The 16990-nt window shown below is 45.6% G+C and overlaps 1 protein-coding gene across 1 annotated transcript in view; it reads right to left on the minus strand.

The window, feature by feature from the left end:
- Positions 1–15921, minus strand: part of rlf (RLF zinc finger) — a 127289-nt gene extending 111368 nt beyond the window's left edge. Inside the window, exon 1 of the mRNA XM_085963079.1 lies at positions 15762–15921. Coding sequence (XP_085819205.1) covers positions 15762–15902 — 141 coding nt within the window. The 5' untranslated portion in view covers positions 15903–15921. The remainder of the gene's footprint in view (positions 1–15761) is intronic.
- Positions 15922–16990: the final 1069 nt, after the last annotated feature.

A 16990-nucleotide genomic window follows, 5' to 3' on the forward strand; every position in this document is an offset into this window, starting at 1 on the left:
ATTATACTCCATCTGCCATCTTACTGCCCACTCAGTCTATCCATATCCTATTGCGGACTTTGTGTTCTCTACTGTCCCACCTAGCTTTGTATCATCAGCAAACTTGGATACATTACACTCAGTCCCTTCATCTAGGTCATTAATATAGATTGTAAATAGCTGAGGCCCCAACACTGATCCTTGCGGTACCCCACTAGTTACACCTGCCAAAAGATCCATTTATCCCTACTCTGTTTTCTGTCCGTTAACCAACCCTCTATCCATGCTACTATATTACCCCCAACCCCATGAGCCCTAATCTTGTGTAATAACCTTTTATGGTGGCACCTTATCGAATGCCTTTTGGAAATCCAAATATACTACATCCACTGGTTTCCCTTTATTTACCCTACTAGTTACATCCTCAAAATAACTAATAAATTTGTCAAACACGATTTCCCTTTCATAAAACTATGTTGACTTTGCCTAATCAGGTTATGATTTTCTAAGTGCCCTGATACCACTTCCTTAACAATGGATTCCAGCATTTTCCCGACGACTGATGTCAGGCTAACTGGCCTGTAGTTCCCTGTTTTTTTCTCTCCCTCCTTTCTTGAATAGTGGTGTTACAGTTGCGACCTTCCAATCCACTGGGACCATTCTAGAATCTAGGGAATTTTGGAAGATCAAAACCAACGCATCCACTATCTCTTCAGCCACCTTTTAGAACCCGAGGATGTAGGCTGTCGGGTCCAGGGGATTTGTCGGCTTTTAGTCCCATTAGTTTCTCTAGTACTTTTTCTCTACTTATATTAATTACGTTAAGTTCCTCACCCTCACTAGTCCATTGGTTCTCCTAGTTCTAGACTCTCCAGCCAGGGGAAACAACCTGTCAAACCCCCTCAAAATTTTATACATTTAAATGAGATCACCTCGAGAGCTCCAGAGAATATCGGCCCATTCTACTCAATCTCTCCTCCTAGGACAACCCTCTCATCCCAGGAATCAATCGAATGAACCTTTGTTGCATCTCCTAAGGAAGGTATATCATTCCTTTGGTAAGGAGACCAAAACTGTACACAGTACTCCAGGTGTGGTCTCATCAAAGCCCTATATAATTGCAGCAAGACTTCCTTACTCCTATACTCCAGCTCCCTTGCAATAGCTAACATATCATTTGCCTTCCTAACTGTTTGCTGTACCTGCATGTTAACTTTCAATGATTCGCCAAATCCCTCTGCATACCAACGTTTACTAGTCTCTCTCCTTTTAAAAAACATTCTGCTTTTCTACCTCCCAAAGTGGATGATTTCACAGCTGGTGGAAACGAGCACGTGAACTGGCAGTGTTCCCAAGATCAGGCTCAGCTGTGCATTTGCCCCACCCCCAATCTCCTCCGTGGTCGAATATCTGCCGATATTCACATGTAAGCCATGACTGAGAGTAACAGCATTTTAGGAAAGGTACGAGGGGAAGACTGAAGCCCGTGAAACTATCCCTGTAAGCTTTCAACAATTAGAGACAGTAAGAGGAATAAAAACTAAAAATGTGGAAACGTATTTAACTGCAGGCATGTATGAAGAACAGCTGTAAACAGCTCCTGTTGTGAAAGAAAAGCACAAGACAGAAAGCAATGGCGTTAAATGCAGTCATCGAGAAGACTTCGAACAGTAGGTATTCTAACATTCTTCCTGATTCAGTTAACCTCCTTACAACTGGGATTACAACAAAGTAGCACGGAAAGAGGTGGGAGTCGGAGGACCTAAACTCTCAGACCAGTTTGGAGTACAACAGGCCACTTGAGCCATCAGTTCAAAGCAATAATAATGCTTGGTAAAAACACAACAGTAACTTGCGAGGGGGAGCTGGCTTACATATAAAGCCCTCTTAATGTTTGTCCACAATATTGCCACACCGCAGCAAGAAAGGGCTCACTTTCTCTGGTGGTTCCTGGCTAGTCAAGCATTAAACGCAGCGATGATATTCAAAAACAAATCTACATGGAGAACTAAAGCACGGTGTACATGGTGATTCTTCCATTGAAAGGAACTAATGCAAGGTAGTTGATAAAACTGATGACTTCCCAAGATAAATAAAGCTCAGATACAGGTTTTGGCAGAATCAGATGTCATCTGGTCATATACCAAATGAGAGTAGGTGGGTCAGCCAAAGTGTGAAGTTCACTAATCGTACATGCAGAAGTGAGTGCTTCAGTGCAAGAAACTTGAGCTCACAAGAAAGCACCAGTTACAGACAATCTAAAATTACTTTGCTCAGAATTGAATTCAAATTCTACAGTTGACGAATGAACGGTTTACTTTTCATGAACTTTTAAAGACCACAGGCTACTCTCCAATAAAATCTCCCAGAGTGTAACGAGAGGTTACATGGAAACCCTTTCAGCTTAAGCAAACTAGGTGACAAGCCACGAGTAGCAGCAGCGAGTCCTTTCGCTGAACTTTACACAAGCCCAGCAGTGTTGGAAATTGTTCAATGTTGATAAACAAAGACAGGTGTCGGGGGCGTTAGCAACTGGAAAAGATCCATCACATTCACAAATATCTTGAAGCAAGGTATTGGCATCAACTGAAGATCTGGCTACGATAAGGCTTCAGTAAGCTACTATGCGAACGAATATTAAAAATACAAACTAGCCAGTGCGACTAAATTAAATAAAAAATAGAAACAAACTTTGTTCCAAATTCTTTTCCAAGAATTCTAAAAAGCAACTACACCTATTTTCTGAAGTGACAAAGAGGAACTTTTCGACAAGCAACAGCAGCACACAACTGCTGCACAGAATGGAGGAAGAGACCCAAGAACACAGCCCACAACTATCCTTATATAGACAGATGGGGAGAACCGAGCGTAGCACAGCTGTGAATGTGACATTGAGCTGCTTTGGATGACAGCAATTTGCAGAATCATAGAATGATACCGCACAGAAAGAGGCCATTTGGCCCAGCGTGCCTGTGCCGGCAATTGAAAGAGCTACCCAATTACTCCCATTCCCCTGCCCATTCATAGCCTTATAAATGTTTCCCCTTCAAGTATTTAACCAATTCTCCACTGAAAGTTATTATTGAATCTGCTTCCACCGCCCTTTCAGGCAGCACGTTCCAGATCATCAGAACCCGCTCAGTAAAGAATTTCTCCTCATCTCCCCTCGGGTTCTTCTGACAATTACCGTCAATCGGTGTCCTCTGGTTACCAACCTTTTTGCCACCAGAAACAGTTTCTCCTTATTTACTTATAAACCCCTCTTACTATTGAACACCTTTATTAAATCTCCCTTAACCGTTTCGGCCCCAAGTAGAACAAGCCCCGTTTCCCTAGTTTCTCCATGTAACTGAAGTCCCTCATCCCTGATGCCATTTTAGTAAATCTCCTCTGCACTCTAAGGCCTTGCCATCCTTCCTAAAGTGTGATACCCAGAATTGGTCGCAATACTCCAGCTGAGGCCTAACCAGTGTTTTATAAAGGTTAATCATAACTTCCTTGCTTTTGTATTCTATGCCTCCATTTATAAAGCCAAATATCCCAAATCTCAATTTGTCCTGCACCGCCAACCAGGTGTCTTCTGTTCCCTTGTGAGGGGCACATCCATCATAGAAAACCACACGCCAGTAAGTTGCTTGAGCTTACCTAATAGTCTCAAAACAATCACAGAATGCAAAACCACCAATACACTATACATTAAAAAACACAACTCAATAAGCTTTAATTGTGTGCCAAAATAGTTAGAATTTATTACATCTACTACCTGCAAGGCCACAGCCACCACCTGCAAGACCTATAATCACTGGTACTTGACCCAAGTGATAGAGTTCAAAATTCTCATTCCAGATAAAACTGACATGAGACGGTCAAAATCCACAATATAATTGTACTGCCTAGTGCTTTTCATTGTCCAGTGCACCTGATGCTACTAAAATCCTGGTAGCATTGCAGTGGCTTTACATTTAATTTCTAAACTCAGCCTTCCTCTACACACAAATTAAATTACCAATATTTAATTTTCAAGTACAGTATCTTTCACCACCCCTCCCCCCCAGCCTTCCAGACATTTTTTGCATCATCTCAAATATATGTAGTCGGAAGGGTTAAGAGAAGGCACATGGAAAAGTTCAGATTCAATACTTTACACACATCTGTAAATTCTGTTAAACTAAAGTTATCAAGATGACAAGTTAGTGCCTATATAAACCGACAGAACCATCTATCCCTCCCCAACAGTGCTGCTAGTATACTGGAAAGTAAAAACTCTGAAAATTTCACCCATTCATGGAATGAAGAACCAACATACGAATGCATCCATCCATCATTCAATGGGTCCCTCACAACTATGAGGAATGCTGTTACTATAAGCAGTGGTAAGCAAATTGAAGCCCATGCAGATCCATTCTTTTACCACAGCTGAAGATGGTACAAGATAGCAGCAGGGAACAAAAACATGCCTACTCCATTATGGTCTGTGAAGACCTACAACCCTTTCCCGGCACTTGCTGAAAATCTGTTACATCACCAACGTTTTCCAGTTCTGACGAAAAGTCATCAACCTGAAACATTAACTCTGTTTCTCTCTCCATAGATGAGTATTTCCAGCTTTCTGTTTTTATTTCAGATTTCCAGCATCGACAGTATTTTGCTTTTGTACAAACTAAGGAAATGGGCCCTTCAAAAAACAATTATCTTGCCTGTTCCTGGGAGTTTGCGATAGTTTTATAAGCCAGAGAAGACATCAAAGTTGCATAGAAAACAACTAGCCTTAATATATCACAAATAAAAATCAGACTTGGCCAATACACTTTATTGCTATGAGATACTCTTAATTCATCATTACCTCAAATTACTCCCATAACCAATAGAGCTAAAACAATTGGGCTTCACCATTGTGTTATATAGCTCAAAATGTTATCAAATAATTTGAATTTTAGAACGACAGATCTACAACTGTTCTGCCCACCTTTCAAATGCATATAATATTAAGATTTCACTAACTGTTTCACTGAAATCCTAGTGACAAGAACATTTGATATCAAATCCATTAGTTAGAAATTAAACAAAGTTTGAGATCAAACTCCAGTCTCGACCAGCAGTGACATTTCTTATTTCTTTCAAACATCCTAAGCCAATATTTTGCTCGAGTTTAAAATACTGTAGATGGTTTTCATTGCCTGATTTGTACAGAGATTTAACAGTGCATCCTTTATCCCAAGTGGTCTGGAGACAATTCAAAGCCATCCAGGATTTATTGCCAAATACAAGTGAGCCTACTGCACGAGAATAGGAATCAGGAAAATGGTGATCTCCAGACTTAATTTCATCAGGCCCCACCACCCCCACCATCTATATTTGGTCCGGTGTTAAGGTCTATGGGCGATTCCAATTTCCTCGCTAACCTACAGTGGCTCCCTTTCCATCCCCAACATATTAATTTTAAACCCTCATCTCCAAGCCCCTCTGCAACCTCACCCACCCCATCTCTAAAGCTCCTCCAGCCTTCTATCCCCTCCAGCACCCTTTGACTCTGGCCTTTTGTGCAGCATTCCTTTCACCCCGCCATTAGCGACAGAACTTTCAACAACCTCAGACCTACTCTCTGGAACTCCCTCTGCCTCTTCATCTTTAAAAAACCTTCTCAAAACTCATGTTTTTCACCAAGCTCTGTCATCCCTCCTAATCTCCCCATCCATGGGCCAGAATTTGTTTCAGCATCTTTTTGTCCTCTTCTAATTATTCCCTATGTGTGGGTCAAACATACTAGCCTGGGACTCCTGTGATGGCCTATGGGGTAAAAGCATCTTTCGGTGTATGAAAGTATACAGACTGGAAAAGCTCCAAGTCTGTGTTGAGCCGATCTCAGCTGGAGCAGCAGATAGATCACTTATGGACTAGGGAATGAAAAATCAGCCAGGCCTCTGCTATCCGACTCTAATCCGGTGACTTTTTTTTTTTATAAAAGGAATGGCAAAGTTCCACACAATCGGCTTCTACATATTAAAGCAGTGGGGATTCAAGAGAACACCATGGGAATGGATAAGAAGTTGGCTGAAGGGTTGATGCAGCAGGTACTTAAGATGAGTTACATGGTGGGTGAAAGAAAGAAAGGAGAGGTGAGTGGAGATCTCCGAGGATTGGTAGTGGGACCTCCACTATTAGCAATCAACATTACTGACTTTAATTCAGAGATGCACTTTGCAAATTGCTCAAATTCACAGACACCACTAAACCAAGAAGGACATTTGCATCGGAGGTGGCGCACAGGAACTACAAAATGAGTTTGACAAAATATATAAGTGTCGGAAGAACGGCAGCTAAATATGGACAAGTGTAAAGTACTGCACATAGGAAGACAATATAAATACTCCATGAACGGTATCAAAATAGCTAAGGATGAAGTTGAGATAACCGAGTTTTAGCAGACTCAATGCTCAACATGTCTAGTTGCAGCAGGCCAACAATCAAAGCAAATACATAATTTAATGATATTGTTAAAAACAGTACAATTATGTTTCAACAGTAGTGTTCCAGTCAAACTAAGTCTCGATTACTGTACCCCAGCTCCGGTCATCAAGATACTAGACAGGAATTCAAATTCTGGAGGCAGTGCAAAAGGGAGCCGCAAGGACAGAGCCTTAGTGTCAGATGACTGAGCTATGAGGAAAAACAGAGCAAGCTTAGTCTTTTCAGCCTTGAAAGGAGGTGATAAGAGGCGAGAGAATACAAGATTAAAGGAACATTGGGAACACTGCTTCAAACTAAAGCCCGACTGTAGAACAAGGCAGCAGTGAAAAGAAAAGAAATTTAGGATCGCTGTTGGGAAGTTTTCACACTGATCAGCCATGGAAAGGGTCTTCTGGGTAGGTTGGGGAAGAGAAACACTTGAAATCATTTAATCTTGGGATAGTGTGCTGGGGGGGGGGGGGGGGGGGGGAAATATATTGTTGTTCTGGATGAATAAGCTATGATGAGCTGAATGGCCTTCCTCGTATGCATCTATCTGGCAATTACTGCCAGTAAGTGCGTGTGTAAAGAATTCAGGTTAGGATACAATTTTTAAAAATCAGTCTTGACTATAATGTCCACATGAAATTCCACTTTCTCGGGTCATACCTGAAGAATGACCTCGTGGAACAAATACTGGAGGCTGCCGGCCAAGTATGTCTGCATCGCAGCAAAGGTCAGTGCCTCTGGAGCGTGGGAAGGAAGAGGAACAACTGGCCAGTCTTCGTGTATATGCCTCGATGGATGGCGACAGCCAAGCCCAACATTGTGCTCTTCTGACATCCACACACCTGCACTTCCAGCAGAGGCTGAACAGAGATCAGAAACAGGAATCCACTGACTGAGATCAGTTAGTGCAGTACAAACTGGGAAATCAAACCTCGCACCTTCATGGGACAAACCTGGGATCTTCCTGTAATCCACGGCTCAGCGACTCACTGGATAAACTTGCTGCGTCATGAAGAATCTGTTCAGGATTTTAATTTGCCTCTTATTTTATATCTGTCTTGTAACTAAATGAACCTCTTCACATAACTGTATCAATTAACTTCCGACAATTAAATGACAATTAATTGTCACAAGAGACCCAATGCATGTGTGCTCGGCGAACCATTACCCAGAGTGTAGTGCAGTAAAAATTCCCCTCTATTGGGAAAGGAAAAACATTTCCTAGGAGAGTTCTTTCTACTTAAGGCAGTCCCAACGAGTGCTACACGAGGATGCAAGCTCATGCTGCAAATGAGAAAATTAGTTTTGTTTACATGAGGGACTCCAAAACAAAACTGTGCAAATATTAAAGTCATTAGACATGGTTTTGAAACAGATTTACCTTTGATATGAAGGTAACTTTTCAGGAATGTCCACATTATACAGACTATATACCTATTACACCATTCACTCATCCATATTACAATTTGTTCCTGTCGGAGTATAAATTTGCTAATTTAATACCATGGCCAATGTCTCTCCAATCATCAGAATCATGTCATTTCCAAGCAAAACCAATAGCTCTTGCTTTAGTACCATTGACACCAACCACATGTCTGAGGCAGTCAGCAGCAAAGACAAAACTTTGATTCACTAATGTCAACCCTCTTAGCAAGTCAGGCATTTGTACTTTTGCGTTGCATTTGCTGCATCCATTAAGAGCCAGCACCACGAGCATGGCACTACAACAACTTGCATTTATATAGCGCCTTTAACATAGTATAAAGTCCCAAGGTGCATCATCAAACATTAGACACCAAGCCACAGAGAGATATTGGAACAGGTAGATTTTAAGGAGCATCATAGAGGAGAGAGGAGGCGGCGGTTTAGGGAGGGAATTCCAGAGCTTAGGGCCCAGGCAGCTGAAAGCGCCAATGGTGGAGCGATATTTTAAAATTCATTCATGGGGTGTGGATGTCGCTGGCAAGGCCAGCATTTATTGCCCATCCCTAATTAATTAAGATCGAGAATGCGCAAGAGGTCAGAATTGGAGGAGCGCAGAGATCGCGGAGGGTTGTAGGGCTGGAGGGGGTTACAGAGATTGGGCGAAGCCATGGAGGGATTTGAAAACAAGGATGAGAATTTTTCAAATTGAGGCGTTGCTGGACTGGAAGCCAAGGTAGGTCAGTGAGTACAGGAGTGATGGCTGAACGGGACTTGGTGCGAGCTAGGATATGGACAGAGTTTTGAATGAGCTGAAGTTTAGTGAGGGTGGAAGGCTGGCCAGGAGAACATTGGAATAGTCGAGTCATAGAAATATAGAAGATAGGAGCAGGAGTAGGCCATTCGGCCCCTCGAGCCTGCTTGCCATTCAGTGAGAGCATGGCTGATCATCCAAACTCAGTACCCTGTCCCTGCCTTCTCCCCATATCCCTTGATCCCTTTAGCCTTAAGAAATATATCTAACTCCTTCTTGAATATATTTAATGAATTGGCCTCAGCTGCTTTCTGTGGTAGAGAATTCCACAGGTTCACCACTCTCTGGGTGAAGAAATTCCTCCTCATCTCTGTCCTAAATGGCTTACCCCTTATCCTTAGACTGCGACCCCTGGTTCTGGACTCCCCCGCCATCGGGAACATCCTTCCTGCATCTAGTCTGTCTAGTCCTGTTAGAATTTTATGAGTTTCAATGAGATAGAGGTAACAAAGTCGCAGATGAGGGTTTCAGCAGCAGATGAGCTGAGGCAGAAGCAGGGACGGAGACAGGCGATGTTACCGAGGTGGCTAACAAGGGAAATTAGGGATAACATAAGATCCAAGGAGAGGACATATAAATTTGCCAAAAAAAGCAACAAACCCGAGGATTGGGAGCAGTTTAAGATTCAGCAAAGGAGGACAAAGGGATTGATTAAGAGGAGGAAAATAGAATTGAGAGTAAGCTTGCAGGGAACATAAAAACTGACTGTAAAAGCTTTTATAGATATGTGAAGACAAAAAGATTGGTGAAGTCAAGCATAGGTCCCTTGCAGTCAGAATCAGGGGAATTTATAATGGGGAACAAAGAAATGGCAGACCAATTAAATACATATTTTGGTTCTGTCTTCACAAAGGAGGACACAAATAACCTCCCAGAGATGTCGGGGAACATAGGGTATAATGAGAGGGAGGAACTGAAAGAAATCAGTATTTGTAGGGAAATGGTGTTGGGGAAATTGACGGGATTAAAGGCCGATAAATCCCCAGGGCCTGATAATCTACATCCAAGGGTACTTAAGGAAGTGGCCCTAGAGATAGTAGATGCATTACTGGTCATCTTCCAGAATTCGCTAGACTCTGGAACAGTTCCCATGGATTGGAGGGTAGCTATGTTGCCCCACTATTCAAAAAAGGTGGTAGAGAAAAAGCGGGGAATTATAGACCGGTGAGCCTGACATCGGTAGTGGGGAAAATGCTAGAGTCCATTATAAAGGATGTAATAGCAGAACACTTGGAGAACAGTGACAGGATCGGACAAAGTCAACATGGATTTACAAAAGGTAAATCGTGCTTAACTAATCTACTGGAATTTTTTGAGGATGTAACTGGTAAAATAGATAAGGGAGAACCAGTGGATGTGGTGTATTTGGACTTTCAGAAAGCTTTTGATAAGGTCCCGCATAAGAGACTAGCGTGCAAAGTTAAGGCACATGGGATTGGAGGCAAGGTATTGACTTGGATAGAGAACTGGTTGGCAGTCAGAAAGCAAAGAGTCGGAATTAACGGGTCGTTCTCCGAGTGGCAGGCAGTGACTAGTGGGGTACCGCAGGGATCGGTCCTAGGACCCCAGCTATTCACAATATATATTAATGATGATCTAGGCGAGGGAATTGGATGTAATATCTCAAAATTTGCAGACGACACAAAGCTGGGTGGGAGAGTGTGCTGTGAGGAGGATGCCCTGAAAATCCAGTATGATCTGGACAGGTTGGGTGATTGGGCGGAAGCATGGCAGATGCAATATAATGTGGATAAATGCGAGGTTATCCACTTTGGTGGTAAAAACAGGAAGGCAGATTATCTGAATGGCAATAGATTGGGAGAAGGGGAAGTGCAACGAGACCTGGGTGTCCTTGTGCACCAGTCGCTGAAGGTAAGCATGCAGGTGCAGCAGGCGGTTAAGAAGGCAAATGGTATGTTGGCCTTTGTAGCGAGAGGGTTCGAGTACAGGAACAAGGATGCCTTGCTGCAGTTGTACAAGGCCTTGGTGAGACCACACCTTGAGTATTGTGTGCAGTTTTGGTCGCCCTATCTGAGGAAGGATGTTCTTGCCATGGAGGGGGTGCAGCGAAGATTCACCAGGCTGATACCTGGGATGGCAGGAATGACGTACGAGGAGAGATTGGGTCGATTGGGCTTGTACTCGCTGGAGTTTAGAAGAATGAGAGGGGATCTCATTGAAACTTATAAAATTCTGTCAGGACTAGACAGATTAGGTGCAGGATGTTCCTGATGGCCGGGGAGTCCAGAACCAGGGGTCACAGCCTAAGGATAAGGGGTAAGCCATTTAGGACTGAGATGAGGAGGAATTTCTTCACCCAGAGAGTGGTGAACCTGTGGAATTCTCTACCACAGAGGGCAGTGGAGGCCAGTTCATTAAATATATTCAAGAAGGAGTTGGATATATTTCTTAAGGCTAAAGGGATCAAGGGATATGGGGAGAAGGCAGGGACTGGGTACTGAATTTGGATGATCAGCCATGATCTCGTTGAATGGCGGAGCAGGCTCGAGGGGCCGAATGGCCTACTCCTGCTCCTATCTTCTATGTTTCTATGTTTAAGTAGGCAGTCTTGGTGACAGAGCGGATTATGGGGTTGGAAGCTCATCTTGGGGTCAAATACGACACCAAGGTTGCAAGCAGTCTGGTTCAGCCTCAGATGGTGGCCAGGGATAGGGTCAGTGGCCACAGAACGGAGTTTGCGTAGGGGACTGAAGACAATGGCTTCGATTTTCCCAATATTTAGTTGGAGGAAATTTCTGGTCATCCAGCACTGGATGTTAGACAAGCAGCACGACAAATCAGAGGCAATGAAGGGGTCGAGAGAGTTGGTAGTGAGGTAGAGCTGGGATCTGTCAGCGTACACATGGAACCAGATGTATAAAAAGTACAATATAAAAGCAACCAGTGACAGAGATTCTCTGCAGCACTCACCCAACAACTTTCACTCAACTGAGTCTAGGAATCGTGTCTCCAAACACATCCCACCACCATGCATTAACACTAAATTTAAACATCTAGTACACAATACTCTCCTGCCCAGCTACTACTCCTCCAATTCACCGGGAAGCACAACCAATAATGTCATATCATATTCCATTCCGTCAGCAACCCCACAGGATACACAAGCAGAATTTACACAGCGGTTTATATTAGCCTTGGGGGGGCTGGATGTTTGGGCACATGGGGAATTTTCTGACCCATATAAACCCCCAAAAGATACCCTCTGATGTAAGCTTCAGGTTTTATTATGGAATTGAGCTTTTAACCAAAACTGCCATCTGAACAGGACCACTTGCACATTTCATTAAACTTTAACTCCACTACATTAAAACTGCACTTTCACAAAATCTATTAACCTCAAGCAATTCAACTTCTATCTTTTTACGCAGCCATGCTGAGTATGTATATTCCATAACTGTAACAAATCATTTTTGTTTGATTTTCTTCATTAACTGTCGAGGATCAATATATTCCTACACAGATCACAGAGCTAAAATCACCAAATGTTTCCATCGGTCCTGTCTGGTTTGTTTGTTTGATTGGTAAAAAGGGAAGCATGCATGCATGCCTGATCAAACCCTGCAATTTAAATCATTGCACCAGGTAAGCAATGTAAGCCGTGTGAATTTTCTTTTGGAGAAGAGGGGAGAGCCGGGGGTGGGGGGGAAGGTGGTGATGGGAAGAAGTGAGTGAGTGAGAAGCTCACAGTTCAAGCATCAAACTGATCTAAGGAATTCAGTACAATGTCTTCAAGAACCAGTGTTTTATGAGTGTCACAAATGGTAATTACCCCTCAACATGTTTTCCATTTTAACACTTCCAGTACAGGAGAGATCAGATCCTGTGTCAAGCCCCCCTGTTGTGACCTCAATAAATTAGAGTCCCGGAACCTCCCCTTTCATGACATCACTACAGTGGAACTTCAAAACATTACAGCAGAGGAATTCTACACAAAACGTTTGCCTCCAGGCTTTTCACAAATCGCTTCAAAGCATAAAATAGGGTTAAAAATGAACAAATAAGATGCACAGAGAAGTGTGATGCTCCCTGTATAACATTTGGAATTCTGTAGCACAATATAATACACTGCTCCTACATTCCTTCATTACATATGCACACATGCCCACTGTGCTGGTGCACTGCATTGTGCTTTTAGATTAAAATAAGGTAAGTCTAATAAGCAATAGTGTGGAGATGCCAGTGTTGAACTGGGGTGGACAAATGTAAGTAGTCACACAACACCAGGTTATAGTCCAACAGTTTTATTTGAAATCACAAGCTTTCGGACCGCTGCTCCTTCGTCAGGTGAAGTGGAGAGATGCATAAAGACACAGCTTATATAGTCAGAGCATAATGCCAGATGATTACAGGTAATCTTTCTAACTGCCATTTATCACACCTCGGCAGAGAGATAATCACAGCAATCAAAGGTGTGAATGGTGTCCAAACAGGTCAGTCAGGAAAACATTACATCAAAGAACAATGAGGTGGGGTCACAAGGGGTCAAATGTTGCAGAGGCTGGGGTCTGTATGAAAAACAAAAAACAGACAAAAAAACATTTTTTTTGCTGGAAATCACAGCAGGTCCGGCCACATCTGTGTAGAGAGAACAAGCCAACAACGACTCGAGTCTGGATGACCCTACGTCAAGTGGGGTTACATGTAGCGTGACATGAACCCAAGATCCCGGTTGAGGCCGTCCTCACGAGTGCGGAACTTGGCTATCAGTTACTGCTCGACGATTTTGTATTGTCATGTATCTCGAAGGCCGCCTTGGAGAATGCTTACCTGAAGATCAGAGGCTGAATGTCCTTGACTGCTGAAGTGTTCCGCGACTGGGAGGGAACACGCCTGCCTGGCGATTGTTGCGCGGTGTCCGTTCATCCGTTGTCGCAGTGTCTGCATGGTCTCGCCGATGTACCATGCTCCGGGGCATACTCTCCTGCAACGTATGAGGTAGACAACGTTGGCCGAGTCACATGAGTATGTACCATGTACCTGGTGGGTGGTGTCCTTACGTGTGATGATGGTATCTGTGTTGATGATCTGGCATGTCTTGCAGAGGTTGCCGTGGCATGGTTGTGTGGTGTCGTGGTCGTTGTTCTCCTGAAAGCTGGTCTTGCATCTCTGTAGAAACTTGATGTCTGTGTCAATATGTGCGACCAGCTTTCAGGAGAACAGCGACCACGACACCACACAACCCTGCCACGGCAACCTCTGCAAGACATGCCAGATCATCAACACAGATACCATCATCACACGCAAGGACACCACCCACCAGGTACATGGTACATACTCATGTGACTCAGCCAGCGTTGTCTACCTCATACGTTGCAGGAAAGTATGCCCCGGAGCATGGTACATCAGCGAGACCATGCAGAGACAACGGATGAACGGACACCGCGCAACAATCGCCAGGCAGGAGTGTTCCCCCCCAGTCGGGGAACACTTCAGCAGTCAAGGACATTCAGCCTCCGATCTTCGGGTAAGCATTCTCCAAGGCGGCCTTTGAGACACACAATGCAAAATCGTAGAGCAGAAACTGATAGCCAAGTTCCGCACTCATGAGGACGGCCTCAACCGGGATCTTGGGTTCATGTCACGCTACATGTAACCCCACTTGACGTAGGGTCATCCAGACTCGAGTCGTCGTTGGCTTGTTCTCTCCACACAGATGCGGCGGCTGGACCTGCTGTGATTTCCAGCAAAAAAAGTTTTTTGTTTTTCATACAGACACCAACATCTGCAACATTTGACCCCTTGTGACCCCACCTCATTGTTCTTTGATGTAATGTTTCCCTGACTGACCTGTTTGGACACCATTCACACCTTTGATTGCTGTGATTATCTCTCTGCCGAGGTGTGATAAAGGGCAGTTAGAAAGATTACCTGTAATCATCTGGCATTATGCTCTGGCTATATAAGCTGTGTCTTTATGCATCTCTCCACTTCACCTGACGAAGGAGCAGCGGTCCGAAAGCTTGTGATTTCAAATAAAACTGGTGGACTATAACCTGGTGTTGTGTGACTACTTACATTAATAAGCAATACAATAACTACCTTCCCATTTCTACCAAACAGTAATTAGGATGGATGAGAGAGGATGTGTCTTACACTAAACCATATTCAACGTTACATCCATCATTAACTTACAAACTAGGACAAACTCAAACACCAGTTAGCAACAGGCCAATGTCAAAAGAAACATGACAATCCACTGAAGGAAACAACAATCAATTATACACCAGACAAGAAAAATGGCACTATGGTAAATAATGTACAGTTCATAAGATTAGACAAATATTAAACAGGATTATCTCTAGATACCGAAATAAAAATATTACAATGTGAAAAAGATGAAATCACCATTTTGCATCTGACAGATTAGGAACCCGAGGTTTATGTTGATATATTTAGCAAGGTCGTGCAACGCTTCCAAATAAACACATGCGATAAATACACAACCAATAAAATTAAACACCATTATCCCAACGCAATATAAACAAACCACTGCAGCTACTGCATTCTCCAGGAGGCCTGAGATTCAGTAAAAATACTGAGTTTAGCAAAGACTAACTTTTTAAAAGTTCAATTATGCAAAACAAAAACCACAAAACTGAACAGCGGTTTGTGGAGGAGCCGGTCGATGGGCCGAGTGCTGGTGCTGGACTGGCGAGCAGCGGCTGAATCTCCCTCAGTCGGTGCAGCACAGTCACTCACAGCAGCCTCCCTCCTGCTCTCTGCGGGGTGATCAGATTAATGGGTGTTCGGGGCCGAGACTCTGCCTTTCTTTCACTGGGGGGGTCTGATTGCAAAGCCGGCTGAGGAGTGGCCCTGAGCCGGGCCGCTGCCCATTGTTCGCCGAGGCAGCGCCGGGGGAGGTGAAGGGCTCGGCGCCAGGCCCGGGACACAAGCGCTCGCTTCACGGCTCACTCTGGCCGCCTCGGCCACAGATCGCAGCTCCCAGAGGCGGGGGGCCGGAGGGGGAGGCTGCGGGGCCGGGCGCCGGGACAGTCCGAGGCTCCCCATCCCCCCCGAGGCCGCCCGCTCCCCTAACCCGCGCCGCCCACAGGCCGCCGCCTCGCCTCACCTCACAGAACCGCTGGCAGTACTGCGCCGAGGAGTCCCGCGACAGGCCGCGCCGCCGCAGGTCGCCGTGCAGGAGCCGCAGGCGCTCGGTGAGAGACCCCGGGGCCCGACCACTGCCGCTCCCGCTCCCGCCCGCCGCCATCTTCCCTCTCGGCCGCCGCGCGTAGACACGGCCCACGTGACCCGCCCGCCCCGCCCTCTGTGGAGTCACAAGCCCCTCCCCCTCCCGCCCTGCTTCCGTCTGACGTCACAAAGACATAGAAACATAGAAGCTCGGAGCAGGAGTAGGCCATTCGGCCCCTCGAACCTGCTCCGCCATTCAATGCGCTCATGGCTGATCATCCAAACTCAGTACCCGGTCCCTGCCTTCTCACACTGGCTGAGTGGGAGAGAAAAAGAATCCACCAGCAGCCCAGCTCACCCTGCACCAGCAGCCCAGTTGAGCCAGCAACCCAGCTCATCTAGTAGCCCAGCTCACACTGCACCAGCAGCCCAGCTCACACTGCAGCCCAGTTGAGCCAGCAGCCCAGCACCAGCAGCCCAGCTCACTGCAGCCCAGTTGAGCCAGCAGCCCAGCTCATCTAGTAGCCCAGCTCACCCTGCACCAGCAGCCCAGCTCACACTGTAGCCCAGTTGAGCCAGCAGCCTAGCTCACACTGCAGCCCAGTTGAGCCAGCAGCCCAGCTCACACTGCAGCCCAGTTGAGCCAGCAGCCCAGCACCAGCAGCCCAGCTCACACTGCAGCCCAGTTGAGCCAGCAGCCCAGCTCATCTAGTAGCCCAGCTCACCCTGCACCAGCAGCCCAGCTCACACTGCAGCCCAGTTGAGCCAGCAGCCCAGCTCACCCTGCACCAGCAGCCCAGCTCACTGCAGCCCAGTTGAGCCAGCAGCCCAGCTCACCCAGCACCAGCAGCCCAGCTCACCCTGCACCAGCAGCCCAGCTCACACTGCAGCCCAGTTGAGCCAGCAGCCCAGCTCACACTGCAGCCCAGTTAAGCCAACAGCCCAGCTCACCCAGCAGCCAGCTCACCCACCAGCAGCCCAGCAGCCCACGACACCCAGCAGCCCAGCTCACCCAGCAGCTCAGCTCACCCTGCACCAACAGCCCAGCTCATCCAGCACCTGCAGCCCAGCTCACCCAGTAGCCCAGTTCACCCTGCACCAGCAGCCCAGCTCACCCAGCAACCCAGCTCATCCAGCACCTGCAGCCCAGCTCACCCAGTAGCCCAA

This window comes from Somniosus microcephalus, chromosome 20 (genome assembly GCF_052327205.1).
Source record: "Somniosus microcephalus isolate GS21.2 chromosome 20, FLI_Smic_1.0, whole genome shotgun sequence".
Lineage (NCBI taxonomy): Eukaryota > Metazoa > Chordata > Chondrichthyes > Squaliformes > Somniosidae > Somniosus > Somniosus microcephalus.